At 37.3% G+C, this 24,504-nt stretch overlaps 4 protein-coding genes across 6 annotated transcripts; 2 read left to right on the top strand and 2 right to left on the bottom strand.

Annotated features, from left to right (window-relative positions):
- Positions 1-2,137: 2,137 nt before the first annotated feature.
- LOC121780160 (mitochondrial substrate carrier family protein C-like) lies at positions 2,138-7,751 on the bottom strand. Of its 2 annotated transcripts, none has more exons than XM_042177676.1 (7): positions 6,074-7,751; positions 4,900-5,317; positions 4,004-4,148; positions 3,632-3,750; positions 3,478-3,556; positions 3,116-3,349; positions 2,138-2,707 (listed from the first exon to the last, which is right to left on the bottom strand). In XM_042177676.1, exons 1-7 carry the CDS (start codon positions 7,191-7,193, stop codon positions 2,372-2,374), a joined length of 2,451 nt encoding a protein of 816 aa, XP_042033610.1. In that variant the 5' UTR covers positions 7,194-7,751; the 3' UTR covers positions 2,138-2,371. The 2 variants fall into 2 exon arrangements, with proteins under 2 accessions (XP_042033610.1, XP_042033611.1); XM_042177677.1 differs by having other exon boundaries at positions 2,629-2,763.
- Positions 7,752-8,958: 1,207 nt separating this feature from the next.
- LOC121780016 lies at positions 8,959-12,101 on the top strand. Of its 2 annotated transcripts, XR_006045972.1 has the most exons (6): positions 8,959-9,199; positions 9,402-9,422; positions 9,572-9,612; positions 9,919-10,482; positions 10,556-10,781; positions 11,513-12,101. XR_006045972.1 is itself a non-coding variant. In XM_042177533.1 (5 exons), the coding sequence occupies exons 1-5, from the start codon at positions 9,151-9,153 to the stop codon at positions 11,539-11,541; spliced, it is 705 nt and encodes a 234-aa protein (XP_042033467.1). In that variant the 5' UTR covers positions 8,963-9,150; the 3' UTR covers positions 11,542-12,101. The 2 variants fall into 2 exon arrangements, 1 of the variants encoding a protein (XP_042033467.1); XM_042177533.1 differs by lacking the exon at positions 9,402-9,422 and having other exon boundaries at positions 8,963-9,199; positions 10,123-10,482.
- Positions 12,102-12,949: 848 nt separating this feature from the next.
- LOC121778621 lies at positions 12,950-14,179 on the top strand. Its single transcript, XM_042176007.1, has 2 exons — positions 12,950-13,362; positions 13,454-14,179. Exons 1-2 carry the CDS (start codon positions 13,033-13,035, stop codon positions 13,940-13,942), a joined length of 819 nt encoding a protein of 272 aa, XP_042031941.1. The 5' UTR covers positions 12,950-13,032; the 3' UTR covers positions 13,943-14,179.
- Positions 14,180-14,288: 109 nt separating this feature from the next.
- LOC121778376 lies at positions 14,289-16,207 on the bottom strand. Its single transcript, XM_042175718.1, has 4 exons — positions 16,070-16,207; positions 15,731-15,790; positions 15,277-15,623; positions 14,289-15,190 (listed from the first exon to the last, which is right to left on the bottom strand). The coding sequence occupies exons 2-4, from the start codon at positions 15,783-15,785 to the stop codon at positions 14,975-14,977; spliced, it is 618 nt and encodes a 205-aa protein (XP_042031652.1). The 5' UTR covers positions 15,786-15,790; positions 16,070-16,207; the 3' UTR covers positions 14,289-14,974.
- Positions 16,208-24,504: the final 8,297 nt, after the last annotated feature.

Below are 24,504 nucleotides of genomic sequence, written 5' to 3'. Positions count from 1 at the left end.
CACATTTACACTTTTATGTCAAAATTAAATGCAAAAGTCTTATATGTATGTGTGAATTCATAATCATAATACTACACATTTTAAAGACCATCGCCGGTTGTTTTTCGGTTTACATATGTCGGCCTACCGCTTAGATGAGAAATAAAAATTATCGAAGCTTTTCTTTAGGTTAGTGTTAGTATTAACAATAAATTTAATATTGTCGAAAAGAAATTACGGAATACAAAAGAAACAAAAAAGCTTTATCAACTACTATTACACTGTATTAGACTTGAATGATTTTTTCTTGATGGTTACACCACCTTTCATAGGTTTTAATTCTAACTATATACGAAAAATATATTCTAATTTCGCAAGTATCTATTTTATTTGATTTTCCATAATCTTTAATTGCGGATCATCGACCGCAATGGGCGCCGATCAATCAGGCGGCCGATCAGCGTCCTTATTGTGAAAGCTCTTACTTTACTCTATTTACTTTAACCTTTAACACATCAATTGTTTAAATCTCATATCTTAAAAGAAATGCCCCAACCACCTTGAAATGGAGGGAGTAATAATTTTTTAACACGCATTTATTAGTATAGCATTATTTAATTCGTCGTCAAAATATAATTTGGATATATATGGATTTTATTGTACGGAGCGAGAGTCTATATATTTGGTTTTTAAATGTGCCTCTATATAGTAGTAATTCGGAAACAGTGAGTAGAGAACATACATATTACTAGATTATCCTTATAAATAACATGTGATTAGACACTTATAATATCTTATAGTATAATATACTAATTCAATGAAGTCAAAAACATATACACACCTAACAGAAGAAAAAAGAAAATTTTTGTTATGTAGTGAGTCTATTGACGACTTTATAATTTCTTAGGCGATGGAATATTAGTGAAATAAGAAGTCAAAATTAAGTAAGAGGTTATCAAATTATACAACTCTATTATTGGCATTATATTCAACTCAAATACCGCGAGGATTAATAAATAAGTACTCGTATTTAATGTACTTAAATATGGTCATAGAGTTCCATTATATGCAAATCCATCCCAGAATCGCATAATTGGATCAAATTAGGGGTTTTCGATCTAGTTTTTTATGGATAAGATGCGTAAATATACAAATTATTTTCACCTTCATCACGAGCCTATTATACTGCAGCCCATAAAAAATAAGTCATATCATATTAGGAGATTTGACTTCATTCCAGAATATAATACATATTTAACCAAACAAATTGGAAAGTGATGTGGAATATAATCTGATAAATTAATAACCCCTACACAGTGCTTGATATTTAAATAGTCGTGGAATGACCTATCGACGCATACAAGGCCAACTACTACCTTGGAATAAATAATCCTTGCAATAATGTCTATATTTAGTTAGTTTTCCACTGTTTCATGTGCTTGGATTATTATGCTAAATTCTCAATAATAAATAAATAAGCAGACATATCAATTTGCTATACCCTAACGGAGAAAATTAGTTGTTTGACCTACATATTAATATAGTTTACTGTATTGGATTTGTTTAATTAGTATTTGGCATTACTTACTCATTTGACTTTGTAACTAAAGACTCTTATATTCAATTGCCATCAAAACGAGTAGTGTGAAATTTTGAATGGTTACAATTAGTTTATTCATGCAATTGTGGACCTTAATTATGAGTATAATCTAACATAATGTGGCGATTTCGACAATATGAGTATGAGTGTGTTTGAGAATTTTTTATAAGGGGGTTGTAAAGTTGAAAAATATCATAGTTTCTCATAAAGTCTGATCATTAATTATTAGAAAGTCCAAAATTAGTCCTCTAATTTTATCCAAAAATTAGTTTCTCGTAAAGTTTGGTCATTATTTGTAACCTTTAGTGTGTACAATATTTAATTTTGGCGCGCAGCAATATCAAAGAGGTTTCTTTACGTCACCAAATAATCAGCCCTTTTTTAAATAGTCCTTGTAGGCCATGTTAGACGATATTTCATTTCAATAAATATGGAATACCATCTCATTCTAAAAGACAAAAAATTGTCCACAAACTTGGCCTTTTGTTTTTAATTTTAAACATGTGATAATTTGCAGGACATGCAAAAAGAATAAACTAAATTAGCTGAAAGTTCAGGTTATAAAATAGAATCAACCCTAAAAAATTGCAGCAATGTAAAATTTCCGATGTCACCACCGGTAAACGGGAACTTTACCGATGAATCCGAAGTCAAAAGCTAGTTTATCATAGCACGGAAAAACTTATCATAAGCAAAAAAGTTGCTAGAGAAAACACATTTTTTCGGCGAATTGAACAGCTCCAAAAAATTCTTCAGGCAGCTTTTTATATAGCAAAGAAAAACCTGGTGGAACTATCTATTTCTGCAGAATTGAACAGTTTCCTCATTTTTGTTTTTGTCCATAGCCTTTCTTGCAAGCTCGTAGCCTGCGAAGTTCATGGCGCCCAGAGGAGCAATCCAGAAGAAACGGGGTACAGCACCCTTAAATAGTCCGAGGGGGCCTTCATTGCGCAGGATTGAGAAAGCTACAATTGACAATGTCACGGTGCGTCCCTGAGGAGCAGTCATTGTCCTTGTCTTTATCACATCAAAGGGAGTTGTCAAGACAGCAGCCAGTCCACCTGATAGAGCCCCGACAGCTATGGTCTCCCAAGGTTCTAGCTTCCGTTCCAGAAGCCGTTGGACAGCCTGAAATGGTGAAATACGAATAATGAACTTGGTTTTGTGCCGAGTTTTTATTTATCCTGCATCATGATTATCTAATGTCGATCAGGACAGGCACATCTTTTAGCTTGTATTATCCCCTTTTTTCGGGTTTAGTTATTTTATATGTTGAAAGTTACATGGAAAAGCAAAGGCAGAATCTCAATCACTAAACAGTGTGTCTATGAATCCCATTACTTGATTTTTGATAAAAAAAAAAAAGTGTTATCACATTTGAAGGTAATTGAAGAGACGTATGGCGACAAAAGAAATTATTTCCCATGTAAGAGACAATTCAATGACTGATAGTAATATTTATCAGTTGGCAAGCTCCTATTTTTTGAAGCATGCGTAAAGAATGAAAGCACATAACTAGGATAAAGAGATTAACACCTTCTTGGATTCAGCATAAAGGCACATGCCTGCAACGTAGAATGGAACTTCTCGGCAGAGAGTTGCACCAGTCCCACGGAAAAAGCCCCTGGGACCATCTAGCCGCCATGTCCCGACAATAGCTTCACCCACATTATCAAATAGACCAGCCTGCAATCTTTGCTTCAACACCTCGCATGGAATACGCACTGCTGTTCCAAGAACTGTGCTACAGAATGACGCCAAAGATTGAACCTGAACACAAATTTTATAAAAAAAATACACTGTATTAGGTATCGACTATCTATTGATAAAGCCAGATAGATGTACACCAAGTTTTTCCATTCTTTGAAATAGGGTTAGGAGACCGTCATGATTCTAACCTGTAATTCAGGAAGGGTTGGTGCAAAATTTATCAAGACGAGCTTGGTTGCTTCCATAATTCCAGTTCGGAGACCATGGCTGCACTAATAGTTGATCAACATTCTGACAGGTAGCAACAACTTGACATAAAAGGGAAGATAAATGAAACTACACCTCGAAAATTGCCCCAATATGGCAGGAACAGACCCCCTATATAGGCCTCGGACTCCAAGTTGAGGAAGCTTCGATAAAATTTCTGCAAAGCTGAGGGTTGAAGAAGCTTGAACTCTCGTCTGACAGACATGCCAGTACAGAACAGTCAGATTGTCTCATGGAAAGTTATAGATTCATGCTAGAGGATTGGAAAGTTATGGACTCATGCTAGAGGATCTTTTCTAATAAATATTGGACTATGACCTATTTTTACAAAATTACAGCCACCAGCAAGTAACACATCAAAAATTAACATGCCCATGTATCATCATTTCAGGAACCTAAAGATACTTTCTGGAGGAAAAGAAAATGTTTTGTTTCACAATAATTTACCTTAATCGTGTCAATAGGATGCATTAAAGCTGTAGACATAGCACAGGAAAGTCCTCCAATCAATGCTGCCTTTAGAACACTGCCAGCTGGTATTTCTACCGGTGGAGGAACAGCAACCACAGTAGCAGCTTCAAACCAAATGCTCCTGAAATTTGCAAAGAAAAGTTTGTGTTAGTTGCTACCAGAGGCTGAAACAAAGAGTTCATCAAACAAGCAGAAGTAGAACTAGAATACCCAATTTACTCAGGTATCCATAAATGTTAAAAATGATAACATTATTTTGACAGGACATGCGGCCTATTATACCACTAACTATATATTCGCAAACAGAATTGGCTCTTCCGAATCAATCAAAGATGCAACAGAGCTTGGATTGTTGTTAGAGCTGTTCAACAATCAACTGTAGATGCCAGTAACAAGATACTCTCTCCGTCCCACAAAATTTGGTATTTTTGACCCGGCATGGGTTTTAAGAAATGTAATAGAGAGTGGGTTGAAAATTTTAGTGAAATATGGGTCCTACTTCTATAAATTAGTTTTATAATAAAATGTGAGTGAGAATGAGTTACTGGAAGTGGGTCCACTACCAAATATGATGGACGAAAACTAGCATTCAGTCAGCATGGATGGAGGGAGTATAATCTTCAAGGAGTTCCAAAACTTACACATTTAATATACTAAAATCAGAATGGATTCATAATCGCCATCTGACATAGTGCAAATCAGAAACCTAGTACAGTGCCTGTAGTCATTCATCTTGCGAGGGTACAAAGTAAACCAAGTCGAAGTAATACACGAAACTAGCATTCAGTCAGCATGGACTCATATTAACAGGTCCATGATGGAGATAACGAAGCAAGTAAGGAGGGGATAGAAAAAAATAAACCTCAATTTACCTTGGATCTTCTTGAAGTCGTTCAGATGGGAGTAAAAGCATGAAGTTCCGAAAATGACCATAGGATATGGATTCCCCTATATCAGCATTCAGAAAACGCATCATAGCAACAGCATTATCCTCATTCGCAGGCAGTCCTGCATTCTCCAATGACGCCACAATTTCACTTTTCTGCAGAGTCCCAGACTTGCTTAAACAGAGGCTGGTGTAAGCCCGAAGAATGGTTGGTTCTTTCTGTTCCATCAAGGACAAGAACTGTTTCCAACCAAAAGATTTTGAGAACAAGTGGCTTCTCGCACGGCGCATGAACTCATTTGCATATCTCTTAGGTAGTTTTCTCTTTCTCATAGCAACTTCAAGATCTTCTAGGGTAACTTGCCCATCACCATCTCTGTCCAATTCGAAAAAAAATCTCTTTCCTGCAAACAATGATTTAGAGTGTATCATGATGACGAGGAACCAAAATACAGAATATATTCAGCATCAGAAATTACAAGGCATTAGATCTTCAAATGTCAAAGCTAGAGATCATAGCAATTCATAATAGTGGAATAGCAATTGCTTAATGAGCACTTAAATATTTTTACCCCGACATGCTAGAATCCATCTCTAACTCAAGAAGAAGTCAAGGCCCTAGTTTAAACACAAAGATAACTGTGGGAACCCAATTTTTCTATGTTCATCACCAGCTAACCTAGAGATAAACTTCACAGGTCATCTCTCAGAGCCGACAAGGACCTTACTGTCCCACTCAGATTAATAGAGGAAGCAATGCTTGATCTAACTCAAGAAAATGTCTGAACCTTTTTTAGACCATGTAAGATAGCCCAACGAGGGACAATAAGTTCTTTGTTGGAGTCCGCGGTGACAAATCAATGAATCACTAAAGAAAATATTAACTACTTCACAAATCTAATGATGGAATGACAATATGCCTCCGCAAAAACACAAATTAAGAGGGAACCATGATCCACATTAAAATACATGTAATTGGATGTTAGGTGTTTACACAATGATACTACACCACATGCAAGACCAAGCCACAGCATATAGAAGATAATTTATGATTCAATCTATGAACATTTGAGCCAAATTATTTGCATCATTGAACCAATAAAATGTCTACAGTATAGTCGCTAATTTTAAATGAAGTCATCTTGAAGTGAAAAGCTCACCTTCAGCTTCAGTATATCTGAAGAAGTCCTGGACGGAGATAAGTTTTTTCTTGTCAGGATGGTCTTCTTTCGAAGGTCGCCCTATCTGTGGTAAAAGCTCGATCAATTCTGTCAACGAAACAGTTGACAGAGATGACCTCAAACGTTCAACATTGGATAGAGGAATACTTAACAACCCATTGGGCGATTTTTGCGGTGAAGTGCGTCCAGTTTCTTCCTGATTAACAGCATTATTATTGCCATCATCCCCGACATCCTTCACAGAAGGCACTTCAACCATACTTGATGGAACTCCTCCCACACGAGCAAACTTCAAATTCCCAAAAAACCCATTTACATCTGCCCTTTTTCCTTCTAAAATACTAAAAAATGCCTTAAAGTGGTCAAACTGAATAAAAGGTGCAGCCGAAGGTTTACACTCATCACTCTTACACTCATTTTGCTGTACAACAAATTTAGGTAAATGGTTGAGCTGATCAACTACAAACCCTATAAAATACTCCAAAGGTAAATCTTTTCCTTCTTTAACCTTCAACTCCTGTTTAATCTCACTATCAACCCTCATTTTTACTTCAGGTTTATCTGCCTTACTCATCTTAGGAACCTGCCTTTTCTCCTGCTTACATGATATCTGGAGAGCCTGTGCAAAGCCATTTACCAAAAATGACAACGCCACATCAAGATGCAGACAGTTCCCATGAAAGCTCTTATCCTCATTCCCACCACTCTCATTTCCATATACCTCTTTCAACCCTTCCCTCGGAGAATTTACATTGTCATTGCGACTCACACGTACTTTACTATGCACACTACTTACACCTCTATCCTTAAACACTCCAACAAATATCCTGATTGGAACTCTCCTCATTCTCCTATCACCGGCATTACCATTAACATGCTTCCCACTCTTCTTATTCAAATCCAACTGAGCTGCCACCACCTCATTACTAGCATCATCAAACCTAGCATTCAGGTCCAAATTTTTCGAAGCCCCATTAAAACAATGCTCAAAAGTCTTGGTAACCTTCTGAAAATTCGATTCTATAGGAGAAAAAGTACTCCTAACCACTTGAATCGAATTCAAAAACGACTCCAACGGATCATTCCCTGATACCATCATCACTTGAAACCCTAGCTAAATCACAGCTCATACGAGGAAAAAAAAATCGCCCCAATACACAAAATTTTCAGAAATTTTACAAAAACATTCAGCCTCTGATCCGAACTAACCACTAAAAAAAACACCAACAAAATAAAAAAAGCATCGATTAACACCAGCACCGCTTCTGCTTAATGAGCAGCAGCTCTCCTTCACAAATAATTCCAAGAGTGATCAATTCTGCCTTGCTTGCTCGTGTGCAATAGTATATATACATCAATTATCAATAGGCCTTTTTTGTTTTACCGAAATCAGCAGTGACTGAGATTCCGAGACGTATGCATTCCGCTACGAGATATGTAGATAATGAGGTATATTTTGTCGTGTAAATATATAGTTAATTCACTAGAAATTGTTGTGGATAATTGTGAGGCTCATAATATTTCAGCTTTTGAAAGAGGCATTTAAAAAAATATGCGATTGTTGAAGCAAATCTGAGGAATCTGAATGGTGCAAATGAAGAACAACAAACCGAAGGCGGTGGCAAATAGCAATGAGGCTGGTTTCCGATTTTAGTAATTTCCAAATTTAATTCAGATAAAGAAATTAAGCGAAGGTGGTGTCATTTGATAATTAATACACGTCCCTTGCATAATCAAATACACATGGTTCTTGAAATTACTTTAATATCCTTGTAGTTCGTCCTTATCCTTTGGCACATTATGCTACTGCTCAATTTGTGTAGGGGGCAGTCGTGGAAATTCCTTCGTAGATGCTGACTAGATAATGCGTGTCGAATCATGGAAAATATTTTATATTTTTAATCAGTTCCTAAATTATATTTTTGTGAAGAATCTCTACCCTGCCCTATGAATACTTCATTGTTTTTTCTTCTTAAATGTTTCAATTACTATTATGGATGTTATGTACAAAAAATTGAAGTACTTGTAAATTTTCAATTAACCTAAATATATAGAAACTGAATAAAAGTTATCCACTGCAATTAGATTTTCCGAGATAGTGTTTATAAATCAATCGCAATTAATATCGTAGTAAATGAAATTTCTTAGAATGGCGTATGGTACCCCACCATACAATGTGATGGATAATTTTCCAAATTAGTAATAGTAGTAAAATTTAAGCGACAATTTTCCAAATGATTATGGTCGTAATTAACGCATTTTTCTCTGGAAATAGTGATTTACTAAATTATATCCTAGTAAAGCATTAAGATAAAATGATATTCCAAAATGATAAAATGACTTAGATAAGATAAGACTATTTGACAAATTTGTAATCTAAGCATGATCAAGCTGAGAGAAAAGAGAATTTGATCTTGTTTATTGATTTGAATGAATGAATTTTACAACGAGGGAATCACCTTATATACTTTGTGATAGAGAGCAAAAATATCTAGCTAAAATATCAAGCTAGCTAACTAACTAACTAATGCCAGCTAGGATGAGCTGAGCTCAATCCTTCACTCGAATCTTCACCTCTTCACTTCAATCACTATCTCGAAGCTTCCATAGATGATCAGCTTCTCGGGGTTGCATGCTTTTGATCTCTTGATCACACTTCTTGTTACTCATTGATATATATAAGACCATTCAGTGTCAAATCTCTAAGGGCGTGTTCATCTTATCGGTTATGCCCAAATTCCACTCCAAATTTGTGCATATCATAGTGTTTGCCTTCTGTGTTTTAAAATCGAGATGACCCGATAAAAAAGGACAGGCCCGCACTGTTCACGCGTTTTGGGCTAGATTTTAAATCTTCCAAAAGACATGAGATTTTTAATCTACATCGAGCTGTGTACCCAGACTTGGAGGTTAAATCCCTAATGTGCCCTCGCTTTTGACGTGTCCATTGGCGGAATACACTACATTTTCTTCGACCGGGGGAGTGAAAAATTGGATTCAAAATCTCATTCAATTTGCGGAGCGGCGGGTCGCGGAGAGGGGTACCACATCCAAAAATGGCACGGAAAGAGACCGCAATTCCCTTTTTAGCTTTTCCTTCCCCAGGTAAGGCTCTTCGTTTTCGTGTGATTTAATTTGAAGTTTTTTGCTCATTCGAAATGAACATCTGTCTATTCTTCGACGATCGAAGATAGCTTGGGGGATTCTTCGAAATCCGACAAACGGAGCATATAATATTGTGTGTAAACTTTGAATCTGTACGTGACCTAAAATCAATTCTTTTTTCAAATGTCCACATATCTGGAAGCGTAAAGCACAATACTGCGCGGTAGGTCAATTCCTCTTCTCGATTTGTCACTTCTGTAGTTGTTTCTATGTCAATTGAGCTCTAACTAAAGCTTTAACTACTACGCAAATGTCGAAGCGTGTTGAGAACATTTCCATTGACAAGCTGTTTGTTTGAATGTCTGACCACAGCTGTGCAGATCGGGCACTGTCGTCGACTTCACATCTGCAGGGTTAGTACTGGTTGGAATCTTATTTTTCACTTATGTTGATTACGTCTTCTTCAAATACGAAACTGTATTAACAAATGTGGCTTGTTTGTGATTTTCCATCTATGTTGGCCCAGATGATGTCTGTTTAGGTGGTGTCGGTTCGCTTATATCTTATCAATCTTGATTTAGTTTGTATGTAATTCGTAGGTCATGTCGGTTTGTGTTCACCTTTTTAACTGAATCTAAACTTCAGTGGGAAGCTCTTAACTATATAAATTATGCAAATGTCGGTTTGTTGTTGTATAAATTATGCGAATTTCGTTGCAGCAAATTATCTTGTGTGAACTGACTTGATTGGAAGATGAGGCAACCAAATGCCAATTATGCTTGGCTATGTCAGTTGGTTGAGGATATTCTGTACATATTTCGGAGGGAGACATTTCTGCTTGTGCATAGGTATCTGAGGGCTCGCACAGGCCGTTTGAGGCGTCGAATCCTCGAAACGGCTAAACAGTACAATGTGATTTGTAGGTACCTAAACAACTGCATAGAATTGGTCGTCTACTTCATTTGAGTGATGCATACTGTGTTGCCAATATACGAATGGATCGTAACACATTCGCACGTCTATGTTATCTTCTCACTGAGCGTTGTGGGATGCATACCGGCAAGGTCGTTGGGGTGGAGGAACAAGTTGCCATCTTTCTAGGAGTTCTTGCGCACCACAAAAAGAATAGGGAAGTTGGGTTTGAGTTTTGGAGGTCGGGGGCCACTGTTTCATACTATGTAAACAAGGTCTTAGGTGTTGTTTTGTCCTTGCATTCAATTTTGCCTTCAAAACCTACACCAGTCACTGACAATTGTGCTGATAATCGCTGGAAATGGTTCAAGGTATCCTTTGTGTCCATGTTCCATATCATTTTCTGATATTCATTTATTTGACACAGATATCACATGCTTGTAGGGTTGTCTACGTGCTTTGGATGGCACACATATACCCGTGTTAGTCAGTAGCTCAGACAAACCTCGGTACCGGTCTTGGAAGGGGCAAATAGCTACAAACACACGAGGTGCCTGTGACCGTAACATGCAATTTGTTTATGTCCTGCCCGGATGGGAGGGATCAGCTGGGGACTCTCGTGTGTTGAGGGATGCGCTGTCACGGGAAAATGGACTCAAAGTCCCACAAGGTGGTTTAACAACCTGAGTGCTTATTAGGAATATAGTTAAATTGTTTTGAACATTATAATCTGAGTTGTTGGTGTGTTGAACATTTTTCAAGATACTATTATTTGTGCGATAACGGTTACGCCAACAGCAATGGGTTCCTAACGCCTTTTAGAGGTGTTAGGTACCATCTCAAGGAATGGGGTGCAGGTACCGAGCCCCCCAGAATGCAATTGAACTGTTTAATATGCGTCATACAAAGGCGCGTAATGTTATCGAGCGTGCTTTTGCCGTGTTAAAGATGCGTTGGGGGATCCTTCGTAGTACGTCGTTTTATCCAATTAAAACACAGATCCGTCTAATTATGGCTTGCTTCTTGTTGCATAACTTCATCCGCCGTGAGATGCCCGTGGATCCGATAGAAGCCGAATTAGATGGTGCCCAGTACAACCCAATACTTGAAGATGAGGTCATTGGTACACAGTTTGTTGAGTCCGTTGAGCCAACCACCGATTGGACCCAATTACGAGAGAACATTGCAACAGAAATGTGGATGAATAGATGATTTGGAATATGTTATTTAACTAAACTAAGACCTTTTCCTATGTGACATGTGTGTTCTAACATTATCACTTCAACCTTTATCCATCTCTGTTATTGTTTGTGTTTATGTGTTGTCTACTATACTTTGTGCACCTTTTTTACCGTGTATGTGTGGTGTAATATAATTTTTTTGGGATAATTACTATATCAGATTCGGGCGACTATGGAAGCTTTGCCTGATTGCTCTTGTGGGAAGGGAAAAATGGAGTTGCAAATCGCAGGGAAGACGGCTATGAATCCGGGCATGTCCTACTGGAAGTGTCCATCTGGAGGAAAACATTCGGGATCATTCATGTGGTGCGATGAGAAAGCAAAGTATAACGCAGCCCCTGAAGCCCCCGTTGAGGGCCACATTATTCAGAAGTTCAATGCAATTGGGCAGGCCGCAAAAGCAGATGTCCCACGTTCAGGTTGTGATGCGATAAACCCTTTTATTTGCACCATATGTGGGTTGCACAATGCCCACTCCTCCTTGACCTTGCATCTTGTGTTTGGATTCATGACATTTGTGTTTGTTCTCCTGGGTATTTTGATTGGGAAGGTGTTTTAATATACGATTGTAATGGCCATTTTTTTGTCTGCATAGTCTGGTAACTGATATGAAGCTAAATGCTCTGCTTGTAATGGATTCTGATTTGTCGCTTTTGTAGAAGAAGGCATATTTAACTACTTGTAATGGAGACTTATTGTACTACCTAAAATTGCTAGCTGCTATGAATCTTTATTTGGGATATTGCAAATATGGTGTGTTGTATGCGGTGAAATATTGGTGTGTGTATTTTTATCTAAAAAGTGTAATCATTTTACGAAGGATTGAAAAAGGTGTGTTACTAAGTTGTAGTGATTTCATTGGATGCATAAATAATGTTGGCAATAACTCTTTTTTATGGAAAACATTTGTCCCTAATTCCACTTGGTTCATTATGTAAGCATACACCTCGAATTAATAATACCACAATACTAATCAATAAAGTCATACTACAATCCAACGAGCATGTTTAAGAAAGCAAAAGCATGCTTCTAGAGTGGGAAATCACATAGCGATGACAAAATATGTAGTCAAAATAAGAGCGTCTACTGAAAGCGCTACAGTTAGATCGAATGAGGTATGTGCTTAGCGGTTAAAGATGACCCGAAAGTGTAGATTTTCAGCATCAACGAGCTGAAACATGCATTGTACACCGACTTCAACATCGTTGTCCCAACTTCAACATCTTCTGTAACACGTACTCGTTGTTTGTGGTTGTTTCATTCGCTGCCATGATTTGATGGTTGCTTTCGGCTGAGATGATCTAGAGAAAACTAGTTGTAAGATTTTGTTCCAAGCTATATTTGAGCTGCCTCCAATAAATGAGACGTCGAACTACCACTTCGAAGAATTTATGACAGCACATCATACATTTTTAGGAGTATAGGCATTAGAATTGACTGTTTAGGCGGCACCTCTTCATTAATGAAGAGGTGGTTGAGTCACTGAGTATAAAATCATGAATATAAAGGAAGACTCTTGCAATTTAGGCGGCACCCTTAATCATTTCATTGTTAGGTATATGTCATTCATAAAAAATTATTAGCTATGAAATCCATATATAAATTGAAAGCCAAATACCTACAGACAATAAACCCTTCATAAAATTATCATGTTAAAAAAATAGTTGTTCGGTTTTCACTATGAACATCCCTCGTCAAGCTCAGTTTTTGCACAAAGGTCTGTGGGCTCCCGAAGGTGACGATGTGTTGGTAAACACACTGATACGCCTGAAGAATGAGACTATGTGGACTCTCGATGAGTTCCCTAGCTATTTCTTGCTTACTGCCATGAGAGAAATAGAAAGGAAGCTGGGTATAAGTTACACTGAGTGGAACTTGAAAGCTCGTGTTAAGATCATGCTGCTGCGTTACCGGACTTTCAAGGAGGTCAACACCCACCAAGGTACGCACTGGAACAGGCCGGAGAAGATCGTGACCGCTGATGATGATGTTTGGAAGGAGATCTTTGAGGTATGATCACCAATAATTTTTTTCCTTCTATTTTTTTCACTCACATGGTTTAAAGATATAAAATAAATGTAATACACCCTTATTTTTTTAGAAAAACACATATGCAAGAGCGTACTACTACGAGCATGAGCCAATATTCAGTGATCTTGCAATGCTTTTCGGCATGGACGGCGTCAAATTGGAGCAGCAGTCTCCGACGGTGATCGTCATCTCGGACACCATCGTGGTCGAACCATATGGAGATGGGGATGAGGAAGTTAATTTGCCCGCTATCTTCCCTACCTCCAAGGTCAAGTGCAAGCTCTTCGTCGACGAGGATGGTGCTTCTGATCGTGAATCGACCAACCAGCCACCCAATCCTCTCATCAATGTCGGAGCAGATGTAGTTGCTGTGAACCGCGTGGCTAAGAGCAACAAGTATCCCGCAAACTCAGCACTAGTCCAAGCGGTGGAACTCCTCAGCGTGCGAGTCCTATCACAAGCTTGTGTGCGTCATCCTCTCCGGCTGCATGGTGGCGCCATCCTGAACTTTGAAGATTCGACCTCGACGAGGAGGCACGTGCAAATCCAACTACTATAAAATATTAAGCTGTGTGCTAAAATTAGAGGCATTGCACTCCACCATATTTTGTCTTGTTTCCAATTTGTCTCTCTATTTATGCGTATGTAACATTTTGTGTTCCTAAAAAAATCGTATGGCGTTTGAAGTTGTAACCGAACCAAGGAATGGAGTAGCTAAATATTATGGTGTGTACTAGTTGTAGGTCACCAAGTAGTTGGTTTTCAGGTTGAAATAGAACCATGGCATGAAGTTTAACTATTGGGCATGAATTTATTGTGTCTATTTTATTCGCATATCACAAAGTAATGGGTACTGTATCGATTTCCAATTTTAAAGGAATTACAAAAAGTGATTCACAAACTTAAACATAATAGGGAAATTATGCACAAAGTCTACACTAACATAAGATAGAACCACAAAAGTTTGAACATAATTAACCCCTTGCATAGGTTCATAAGCACCACTACAAAAAGGTCCGACCCGGTTGGACGGATGGTCTTAATAGGTGCAACAAAGGGGCACATACAAAACACACATCAAGTGAGAGTCTGAAATTACAAACTAAGTGCATAGAGTCTTCTAGCCAATATATTATAACAGACCGAATAGTTGTCACAAGAGTCAGGAGGAATCGACCACCAACATGCTAACTGGTTGACCTCGAGATCTAATTCTGATTGAGAAACCTGAGCACGTAGCCTATTTTGGACTCGACAGGCATGCCCATGAAGATCTCAAGGTGTTGCGTCTTCTCACACAGTATGTCGCAAAGATCATACCTCTGCGCCAGGGTCAAGCCCACAACACTTCCAAGTTTATCAAATACTTCCTGCCTCGCCTTTCCGATATCAAACTCATAGCCGATCCTAGTCGATATCATCTCTAGTCGGGTGTTAGTGTCAGCATGTAACATACCAAGGAACTCCATTAGAGCTGAATCATCTGAATAGATTATCTTGCGCTTCTTTCAACTTTGTTACTATTACGCAGAGTGCTTTCACTCTGACCAGTGCTTTCCTCGTAGTTCTCAGGTGTCGGGGTTGGTCGTGGCTAAGTGTTGTCCTCCTGTGGTATATCTTCCATGTTCACATAGTAGTCATTTGAGTAGTTCTCACTGTCAGCAACATTTTGCTGCTGGAGTGATCGGGCAGCATCAGCGATATCTTCAACACTGGTCCCAATTGCACGGTCTTTCCCAAATATGAGCACCCACTGATCCCAATGAGTCCAGGCCTTATCGCGCATTGTTTTGGCATTGCTGTCAAGCTGAGATGCCAACCATAAAGCTCAGTTAACAAGAATGTTCAAGCACAATAGTAAATGAATATTAAGTTCATTCATGTCAGATTTACCTTGACGATTTGCTCCCACTGCTCGTCATCGCAATCAATCTTGAAGTCAGCAGTGAAGCCCACACCACTCCTCGATAGAATTTGAGAAAGACTCTTGTAAAACTTTTTCCACGCACCAACCTTTGAGTTAATGTGGGGGGTTGCCGTAATATCAGTATTGGGGAATGCCTCGCGCAGACGTTGCTCAATACGCCCCAGATAACCAGCTCGGAAACCATTGTCAGATTTCCACCCTTTAGCGACCAGCTCAATCAAAGAAGAAGCCAATATATCTTCTTCACGTGTTGTCCACATACGCCGACTGCGCTCCCCTTTTCGGTACTTCTTTCGCACAAATTGGGTACCCCCTTTGCACACAGAAAATGGGAAGCGACGAAAGGCATAATGTTAACATCACAAAAATCGAAAAAGGTGCTCTGAAAATTCCGGAGAAATTGATTTACTAACTACTCACCTTGGCTGGTAAACCCACTGTTGGATCCACAACCGAAGCGCACTGACTGAGACATGATAACTACAACAATGAACCTAACAACATCATTCACAATTTTGTGCTATAAACGACCTCGTCCCTTTATCTATTACTCCATTAGTCAAACAGACAAAAGCAAAAATGTGCACATTTTTAATGGAAAAATAATTCAAAGTAATCTCAACAAACTAGGGCATAAACATCTCCGGCTAGTGATTACGCCTCTACACGTTTTGCGGCAAATGTTTTAGCACAAACAAATTTGAAGAACAAGTTGCAGACCAATACAAACACCAAGCAGTGGAATAGGGCACGACTCACCTGGTGAATTCAGTTTCTTGAAGCCAAATCTCAACAATTGCACCCTTTTTTTCACACGTACTTGAAAATCGCCCTTTTCTTTCCCCTGTATACTTCCCGCTTTTGTTTCCCGCTTTGAGATGGTGATGGTGAATAAAAACTAGTGTTCCAATGCTGAGGACTTTTTTGATATTTGAGCAAAAAGAATTAAATATTATTCTAATCGTTGGTCACTGTTGGGTACAAGAATGGGTTTTGGACAAATAAGCCGAACAACATAATTTTTCATTTTTGTTGGCCCATGCTGAATACACACCCAGATTTAATTTCTTGGGTTATCTCAACTAGAAAGGAGAACACGCCCTAAGACTGCAATAACATAAAATAAATGTAAAAATAAAAATTATAAAGTATTATATGTATTAGATCGTCGCTTCTTTGTTATCCGATTAAAATGCTCCATTAATTAAGTCAAAAACAAAGTTACTCGAATCTTATCCGACAAGAAACCTTATCCATAATTGTTTCATTAGATTTTAGATATATCCGTACGCAAAGATTAGAAGTTTCGCACGATCTATTTTGAGATAAGTATTTATTTATTAAAGAGTAAAGATAAATTTACAATAATTATATAACAAATACCCTTAAATTTTAAATCGGTTTTATTTAAACCGATTTTCTTATTAATTTTATTATTTTTTCTTACTAAATTGCCCCTTTTATATTTGTAAAGATACCACCATTAAATATCTTGCTTCTTTCCTTTATACCATCTATGAATTTATAGAAACCCCAAAAGTTAAACAAATTCAAATTGAATTGTTTGTTTTTTAATACTAGTGTTACCACCGGTGCTATATACGGGACAAAAGATATTCAAATAAAAAAATATAATTACAATTAATTAGATTAAAATAAAGAATACAAAGAAAAATATTTTAAAAAAATTACAATTAAGAATAGAAACTAATTAAAAATTATATTCATGACATTATAAACAATTAAAAACATTATAAACAACACAAACTGATACTTCATCCGTCCCACAATAATTGTCACTCTTTTCTATTTCTGTCAGTCTCATAATAATTGTCACACTTCATTTTTACCATAAATGGTAAGTAGGCCACATATTCCACTAACTCACTTCATTCACATTTTATTATAAAACCAATATAAAAAAGTGGGTCTCACATTCCACTAACTTTTCCAACCAACTTTACTTTACATTTCTTAAAACTCGTGCCCACCATAAGAGTGTCAATTATTGTGGGACGGAGGGAGTATTTGTAATTCTCTCGACCCACTGAAATGCAACATTTTATACAATTGTAATATCAATTATAAGCATAGTAACATAAAACAAAAAAGTAATCTACAAAAAGGACATGCGTGAATGAAATATAATAAGATATACAAATAAAGAAAAATGTATTACTAAAAACAAACCAGTAGTTCATAAATTTTGAAAATTTTCGTTGTAAACAACATTAATAGTAGAACCAATTCTACTATCATTATCATCTCTGCATACTAAAATCTTCAAACCTTCACGACTTGTGACTCTAGATGAGGAAACAAACTTGCTTTAACAGTGTTATATGACTTATAACTACAAATAAAAAATATATATCCATACTAATATTAAAGGAAAATTGGGTGCATTCTCAGTTACATAGAAAGAGTCATAAAAAATACTCCCTCCGTCCCAAAGAAGATGACCCCCTTCCTTGAGCGGCACGGAAATTTATGCAACTTTATTTTATGTTTGAAGTGGAGAGAGTAACGTAAGAGAGAGGGAATAAAATAGAGATAAATGTGTTTTCATTTTTAGTAATGAGTCATCTTGGTTGGGACAAACTAAAAAGGAAAGTGAGTCATCTTTAATGGGACCTTCATATCGATTTAAAGTTGGCAAACCAAAATTACTCTCATTAGATGCATAACGTTGATCACGAACAACATCACCTATAATAACAGGACTTTCAACGGATCCACCAATATAAAAATTATTAATACAACCAAATTAAATAAAATAATTATAATAAACTACAAAATACTAAATATAAAAATTTCAAAATATATAATAAAATTAAAATATCAGAATTTAATATAAAAATTAAATATATTCATATTAGAATAAAAATGTAAAATAAATATAAAAAAGGGCCCAATTAAAACTAAAACACCTACCCAAGAAAAATAATTACAATACTGAATAGCACAATAAAATTTATTAAATTGGCTCAATCATTCTAAAAAACGCCCAAAGGGATGAGCCCAAACAAATACATTATATTAGTTTACAACAAATTAAAATAATTAGACTATAACTAATTAAACCAATACACTTAGAGGGTGTTCGGTTTGCAAGATTGTATCCCGGGATTAAATATGTAGTGTGCTTGGTTAATGGGATTCAATCTCGCAACTCAATCCTAGATGGATAATCATGGGATAATTAGTCATAGCTACCCCGTATGACTAAAATAATCTTACAACTCAATTCTAGATTATATCTTGGTATTATTTTATCTAGAAAACCGAACATCATCTTAGAGATTAAAACCACAAATTTATACACCATATAAAAGAAAAAATGTTTCCCATTCCTCTTCTTTGTTGGCGTCGATCACCCAAAACCCTAGGGAGAATTCCACCCCAAACCGCCGGAAGACTTGTACAAAACAAATAAATCAGACAAGGATCTATTTGACCGATTATGCGATTAATCAATTCACATATTAAACAGATAATTGCATGCTAGAACGTAAATAATTCATGCTCAAAGAAAGTAAATCCTAAAACATGAATTCTACGGTTTAGAGTTACCGATTTGATTCTCCAAAGAATCGTCAATTGCTTGCGCCTTCTCCACGTGATGATCTTCAATACTAGACCACAGATATTCTGACTGGTTCCCGAACTATATCTCGAAATCAGTGTGGGCTGATCTTATCAAAATACTAGGACTCAAATAAAGAAGACAGAAAGTCCTCACGGAGGAGAGCCGAAGTATTTTCGAGCTCCTCTACTAATTAGAGATGGGGATGAAAATTTCATAGAATAATAATTGTATTTTCTGTCTCATTTATTCTCCTATTTATATTAAGTTAATATTGGGCCCGGTCAGGGATGTATGGAAGGTTTTGGATATGACCTCACCCAATTAGCTTTTTTCTAATTAAATTGAACCCACAATTTAATATAAGTGTATATTGGAATATTACGAACAGCCACTACAGAAGTAATATTGCACTGCCCATCCAAATCCAAAATTACAAGTAATCCGGGTTTTCGTTATGTTTATTGTTTATTTCCCGCGCTTAAGATATAAATTACCATTAATTAATTAATGTCTGCTATGGGCTTAATTAATTAACATCTTATTAATTCCAACAGTGGACTTAGCAAGAAACACTTATTTATTATTCATGGAATGATTAAATTCCAACTGGTCAGGTTGCGAATAATAAAACTTTGTTCGAGATCCTCTTGAGGACATTATCAAACGAGACTCACCTTGCACACAATTCAACATAATAGCAATCCTTGCACTGCTAGATATTAATCACCACTACCCAATATATCAGGATAATTGGGTTGCGAAAAACCCGCACCATTTGATAAGTCAAAGTAGTGCATAATCAATACTGTATGCTCAATGCTAACATATGTAGATTAAGAAATAGTTATTTATCAAGACATAGTCTTTCAGTAGATAGCATAAAGACGCGCTTTGTTGTTAGATCCATTCAGTGCTATACCACACCAACGTCATCTTATTTCAGAAAGACTTAGAAATAATCGGACATACATTGCAACCTTTCACGATAGGTAGTCTAAGCCTATCTAGGTTGTGAAATTCTTCTTTTTTTTTTGCAAAGCATTGCATAGAACCGACTGTGTTACCTTAATGTGGACGTCGCCCACAATCAGTCTACTAAGCAAAAGACTTAGACTTTGTTTGCTTCTTATACATTTAAATGTTTATAAAACATATTATAAATGTAAAAGCAAACACAATGTAATAATATAATGATTCTATCCGTGCAACCTGCTCGAATAATACAGAATCGGGTTAAAGTGGATTGTAGAGTTTTTCGTATACAAGCAAGATTCTATCCGTGCTCGAAACATGCTTTTCAGTATACCAAACCTACGATTAAAGCTATTAGGAAGATATTCCTAAGGTAAACACACGTTCAGAGGATGACTTATTCGATCACTGATTAGTCATAAAACTAAGTCAGTGTAACCCCAATGACATTACATGAATGGCTGGTAAACTAGAATATAGCGATTAGTCTTTCTCAAGCACTATGGTATATTCTTTACCTCAATAAAAGCCCTTTGTCATAGGCAATATGATATATACTTGCTATGCAAAAACACAACTAATATCAATCTTAGTACACATCATAACATTATATGAGACATCTATCCTCAAGACTAGTCTCATTATTCTTGATCTCACTAAGTGTCGAATGACACTTGACTAGAGACAAGACAATTCCATCTTGAATGGTAAAACCTTTTCATGGAATTTCTAATACTAAAATGTTCCAAGCAATGTATAGATATAAGATTCCTAAGAGAAACTCAACATTCTTTCTAGCAATCTTAAAAGACTAAGATGCTCAGAATGCAACTAGTTTCTCTTAAATCATTTATCTTAAATTGGGTAGACAATGAATATCCTATACCAGATGCCAATCTTAGTTGTTTGCAATTTTTGTAGATTTCATCATCGTAGAATAACAATAATACCGTATTTAATGTACTTTCAACTTCCTTGTGCTTACAACACGGTAAGGGCACAAGTCAAATTTCAAATATTTGACAATTTTGATAAAACACATATACTCTGATTTAGATTCTTGCCTAAGACCACGAAGGTCTTTATAAGCTTCCAATCATGCGTTTCTTGCCCTTAATTACATACCCATTAGGATGTTCTAGTAGATGATTTCCTCAAGACTTCTATTTGTAGAAGACTGTCTTGACAATTATAATACATACATTCTAATTTATGTAAGTTCTAATAGACAATGGGATCGAATAAATCCTGGCACAACGATAGCGAGAAGATAATTCTCTTTGGGCATAACCCATTGTCATTATCTAGCCATTTGAGATCCACATTTACACTTGCAAAGATACTTGCTCCCACTGACTGACACAACCTGTAGGTAGTATTGCAAGTCTTGTAAAACATGTTGTCTATCTTAGATTGTAATATGGAATCTATCACCTTTTCAAATATGATTATCCAAATTAACCAATGCTACATTGTAGTTAAAGGGATTATATTCAAGTTAATCTAAGACTGAGTCTTACGACACTCTTAGACCCATGAACTTGTTGTGTTCCTCTGGAACGCTCCCACTACGACATGGTTTTCACAATCTTAGGTATTGAAGGTGATTTTTAATTAGTGCAAAAGTTTCTAATGGTACGTGCTAAATATCGGTAGAAGGAATCATCTTCTATTCAATGTAATTGTGATACAAAGTTTACAATGTTATATAGGCTAAAAAACTCTGCATATGGTAAACCTAATTTACAATTATTGCTACTCTATTTTTGGCACAATATATTCCCATATCAATCGCATATACTCTCCCTGATTTCATACGATATTATTCTAACACTCCCCCTCAAGTTAAGTAATGGGTTCCCGATACTTAGCTTGCATAGTACTTCTTGAAAAGACTTCGAATTTACTGCCTTTTGTCAGGATATCCGCCAGCTGATCTTAAGATTTGACATAAGGCATTTCCACCACTTCTGCTTCAATATTCTCTTTTATGAAGTGTCTGTCTACTTCCACATGTTTGGTTCTATCATGTTGAACCGGGTTTTCAAAGATACTAATGGCCGCCTTGTTGTCACAAAACGGTCTACAAGGTAGGGCAGGTCGAAGGTCCAATTCTATCATCAATCTCCGCAACCATAATATCTCCGTCAGTCCACTCTTAATTTCTCTAAATTATGCCTCTGCACTAGAAAGTGCTACTACCTTCTGCTTCTTGCTTCTCCATGTCACAAGGTTTCCTCCTACAAAGGTGAAATATCCGGCAGTCGATTCTATCATTCGGGTTACCTGCAGTCAGCATCGGTGAAACCATGTATTTCCATGTGCCCGTGTTTCTCAAACATGAGCCCATGCTCAGCCTTACCCTTCAAGTACTGGACAATTCTTAGAACTGCCTCTCAGTGTTCCTCTTGCGGTGCGTGCATGAATTGACTCACCACTCCCACTGCATATGCAATATCTGGTCATGTGTGGGATAGATAGATAAGCTTCCCGACCAATCTCTGGTATCTCCCCCTGTCGGTCTACCTTGCGCCTTCCCTTATCTGCAGTCCATGATTTTGTACCATCGGGGTGTCCATAGGTTTGCAATCAACCATTACAATTTCTGCCAACAAATCAAGTACATACTTCCTTTGATTTATGAAGATCCATTTCTTTGATCTCAACACTTCAATTCCCAAGAAGTACTTGAGAAGACCGATATCCTTCATCTCGAACTCATGAAACTGATTCTTCCTTAGCTCGGCTATCTCCTCCTCATCATCTCCGGTAATGATCATGTCATCTACATATATAATCAAACACGTGATCTTGCCACCCTTTTTCTTAATGAATAGGGTGTGGTCCGAGTTACTCTGTCTGTACTCGTACTTCTTCATCACTTATGTGAATCTCCCAAACCATGTTCTCGGTCACTGTTTCAGTCCAAACAATGTCTTCTTGAGTTGACATACTTCTCCATCTAAGAAATCTTCAGAAAGTCTCGGTGGTGGCTCCATGTATACTGGGTTTGGCAACTCTCCGTGTAGAAATGCATTGGTCACGTCGAACTGGTGAAGTGGCCAATCCTTATTGGCGGCAGTTGAGAATAGCACCCTTACAGTGTTGATTTTTGCCAATGGTGAGAAGGTCTCGTCGTAATCTACACCATTTGTCTAGGTGTATCCCTTTGCCACAAGTCATGCCTTATACCTCTTTATCGTTCCATCCAGCCTTCTTTTTATTGTGAACACCCATCTACATCCAACTGTCTTCACCCCATCAGGTAGTTTGCCTCGTACCCACGTATTTTTTTCATCAATGCCTTCATCTCAACAAACATTGCTTCCCCTCCACTTCTTATGTTTCATTGCTTCTTCGGCTGACTGTGTAATTTCCTCCTCTTCATATAGTGCAGCTTCCAAAGCTCGAGCCATTTTGGTCAGGTTCCCTTGCACAAAGTTTGCCACTCCATATCGACTTTTCTTTCCTTTCTTTTCTGGAGGGTATCTCTTCGGTGGAACTCCCCTTGTACTCCAAAAAGGAAGCACATATCTCCCTGTGTCTCCATTGACTGTGTTGTCCTCCTCTTGGAGTTCTGTACCAACAGAGTCAGTGATATCTGGAATCTCAACTACACTCATCAGAGATTACCTCGGATATCGTCGGAGGAGGATTACAAGGGGTTGGATGAGGTTGCTCTTGTGGTGAGACTTGCTCCGCGGAAGTGACAACTGAATCTGTTGGTTCCAAAATCGAGGAGCTTGGAACTGGCACAACCCAACTTAGAGAGTCCTCGGAACTACCTGGATCACTCTCCCTCTGACTACTAAGGTGGGTATAGTAGAAAAGTTCGGTTTCCAAGAATTACAGTTCTTGGTGGTAGTGATTTTTTTGGTGATGGGATCGAAGCATCTGTACCCTTTTTGGTTTACCCCGTACCCCACAAAAACACATTTAGTTGCACAAGGTGAGAGTTTAGTTCTTTCATGTTTCGGAATATGGGTGTAAACGGTACATCTAATGATTTGTGGAAGGTTTAGGTATTCGGGGATGTTGGCTTGTTTGGATAGTATATCAAGGGGAGTTTTCATGTTCAGGGTTTTGGTAGGAAGGCGATTGATGAGGTAAATGGAGGTAGCAACGGCTTCGGGCCAGAAATGTTTGGGAACTTTGGATTCGATCATGAGCGCCCTCGTCATCTCTAAAATTGTTCGATTTTTCCTTTCAGCTACCCTATTTTGTTCAGGTGTATAGGCACAAGATGTTTGGTGGATCATTCTCTTTTCCTTACAAAACTGGGTCATAGTACTGTCCACAAATTCCCTCCATTATTGGACCTAGGGGTTTTGATAGTAGTATGAAATTGTGTTTGGACTAGTTTAAAGAAGGATGCAAGTTTATCAAAAACTTCAGATTTGTGTCTCAAAAAATAAATCCATATCATTCTAGTGTAATCATCAACAAATATCACAAAATAAGGAAAGCCATTCCCACCAACAACCGGTGCGGGACCCCAAACATCAAAATGTACCAAAGAAAACATAGATTGCATACGAGTATTCGTGGGTTTAAAAGTATGTCTGTGGCTCTTGGCCAAAACATAAGTTTCACAAGAAAAATCAGAAAAAATTGAAAGGTTCGGATAAAGCAA

The sequence above is a fragment of the Salvia splendens genome, chromosome 19 (genome assembly GCF_004379255.2).
Source record: "Salvia splendens isolate huo1 chromosome 19, SspV2, whole genome shotgun sequence".
NCBI lineage: Eukaryota > Viridiplantae > Streptophyta > Magnoliopsida > Lamiales > Lamiaceae > Salvia > Salvia splendens.
Note: the sequence above shows the minus strand (reverse complement) of the source record. Positions and strands in the feature narration are given on the sequence as shown.

What these genes read in the sequence shown, in the direction of transcription:
- LOC121780160 (XM_042177676.1), bottom strand. Translation starts at nt 7,193, where the DNA reads ATGATGGTATCAGGGAATGATCCGTTGGAGTCGTTTTTGAATTCGATT. An exon ending in ATCCTATTGACACGATTAAG is followed by an intron (nt 3,751 to 4,003) that starts GTAAATTATTGT and finishes CATGTCTGTCAG; the next exon opens with ACGAGAGTTCAAGCTTCTTC. An exon ending in TTTATGCTGAATCCAAGAAG is followed by an intron (nt 2,708 to 3,115) that starts GTGTTAATCTCT and finishes TCACCATTTCAG; the next exon opens with GCTGTCCAACGGCTTCTGGA.
- LOC121780016 (XM_042177533.1), top strand. Translation starts at nt 9,151, where the DNA reads ATGGCACGGAAAGAGACCGCAATTCCCTTTTTAGCTTTTCCTTCCCCA. An exon ending in ATCGCTGGAAATGGTTCAAG is followed by an intron (nt 10,483 to 10,555) that starts GTATCCTTTGTG and finishes ACATGCTTGTAG; the next exon opens with GGTTGTCTACGTGCTTTGGA. An exon ending in TGGACTCAAAGTCCCACAAG is followed by an intron (nt 10,782 to 11,512) that starts GTGGTTTAACAA and finishes TTACTATATCAG; the next exon opens with ATTCGGGCGACTATGGAAGC.
- LOC121778621 (XM_042176007.1), top strand. Translation starts at nt 13,033, where the DNA reads ATGAACATCCCTCGTCAAGCTCAGTTTTTGCACAAAGGTCTGTGGGCT. An exon ending in TTTGGAAGGAGATCTTTGAG is followed by an intron (nt 13,363 to 13,453) that starts GTATGATCACCA and finishes TTATTTTTTTAG; the next exon opens with AAAAACACATATGCAAGAGC.
- LOC121778376 (XM_042175718.1), bottom strand. Translation starts at nt 15,785, where the DNA reads ATGTCTCAGTCAGTGCGCTTCGGTTGTGGATCCAACAGTGGGTTTACC. An exon ending in CAGTGGGTTTACCAGCCAAG is followed by an intron (nt 15,624 to 15,730) that starts GTGAGTAGTTAG and finishes CTGTGTGCAAAG; the next exon opens with GGGGTACCCAATTTGTGCGA. An exon ending in AGTGGGAGCAAATCGTCAAG is followed by an intron (nt 15,191 to 15,276) that starts GTAAATCTGACA and finishes TTGGCATCTCAG; the next exon opens with CTTGACAGCAATGCCAAAAC.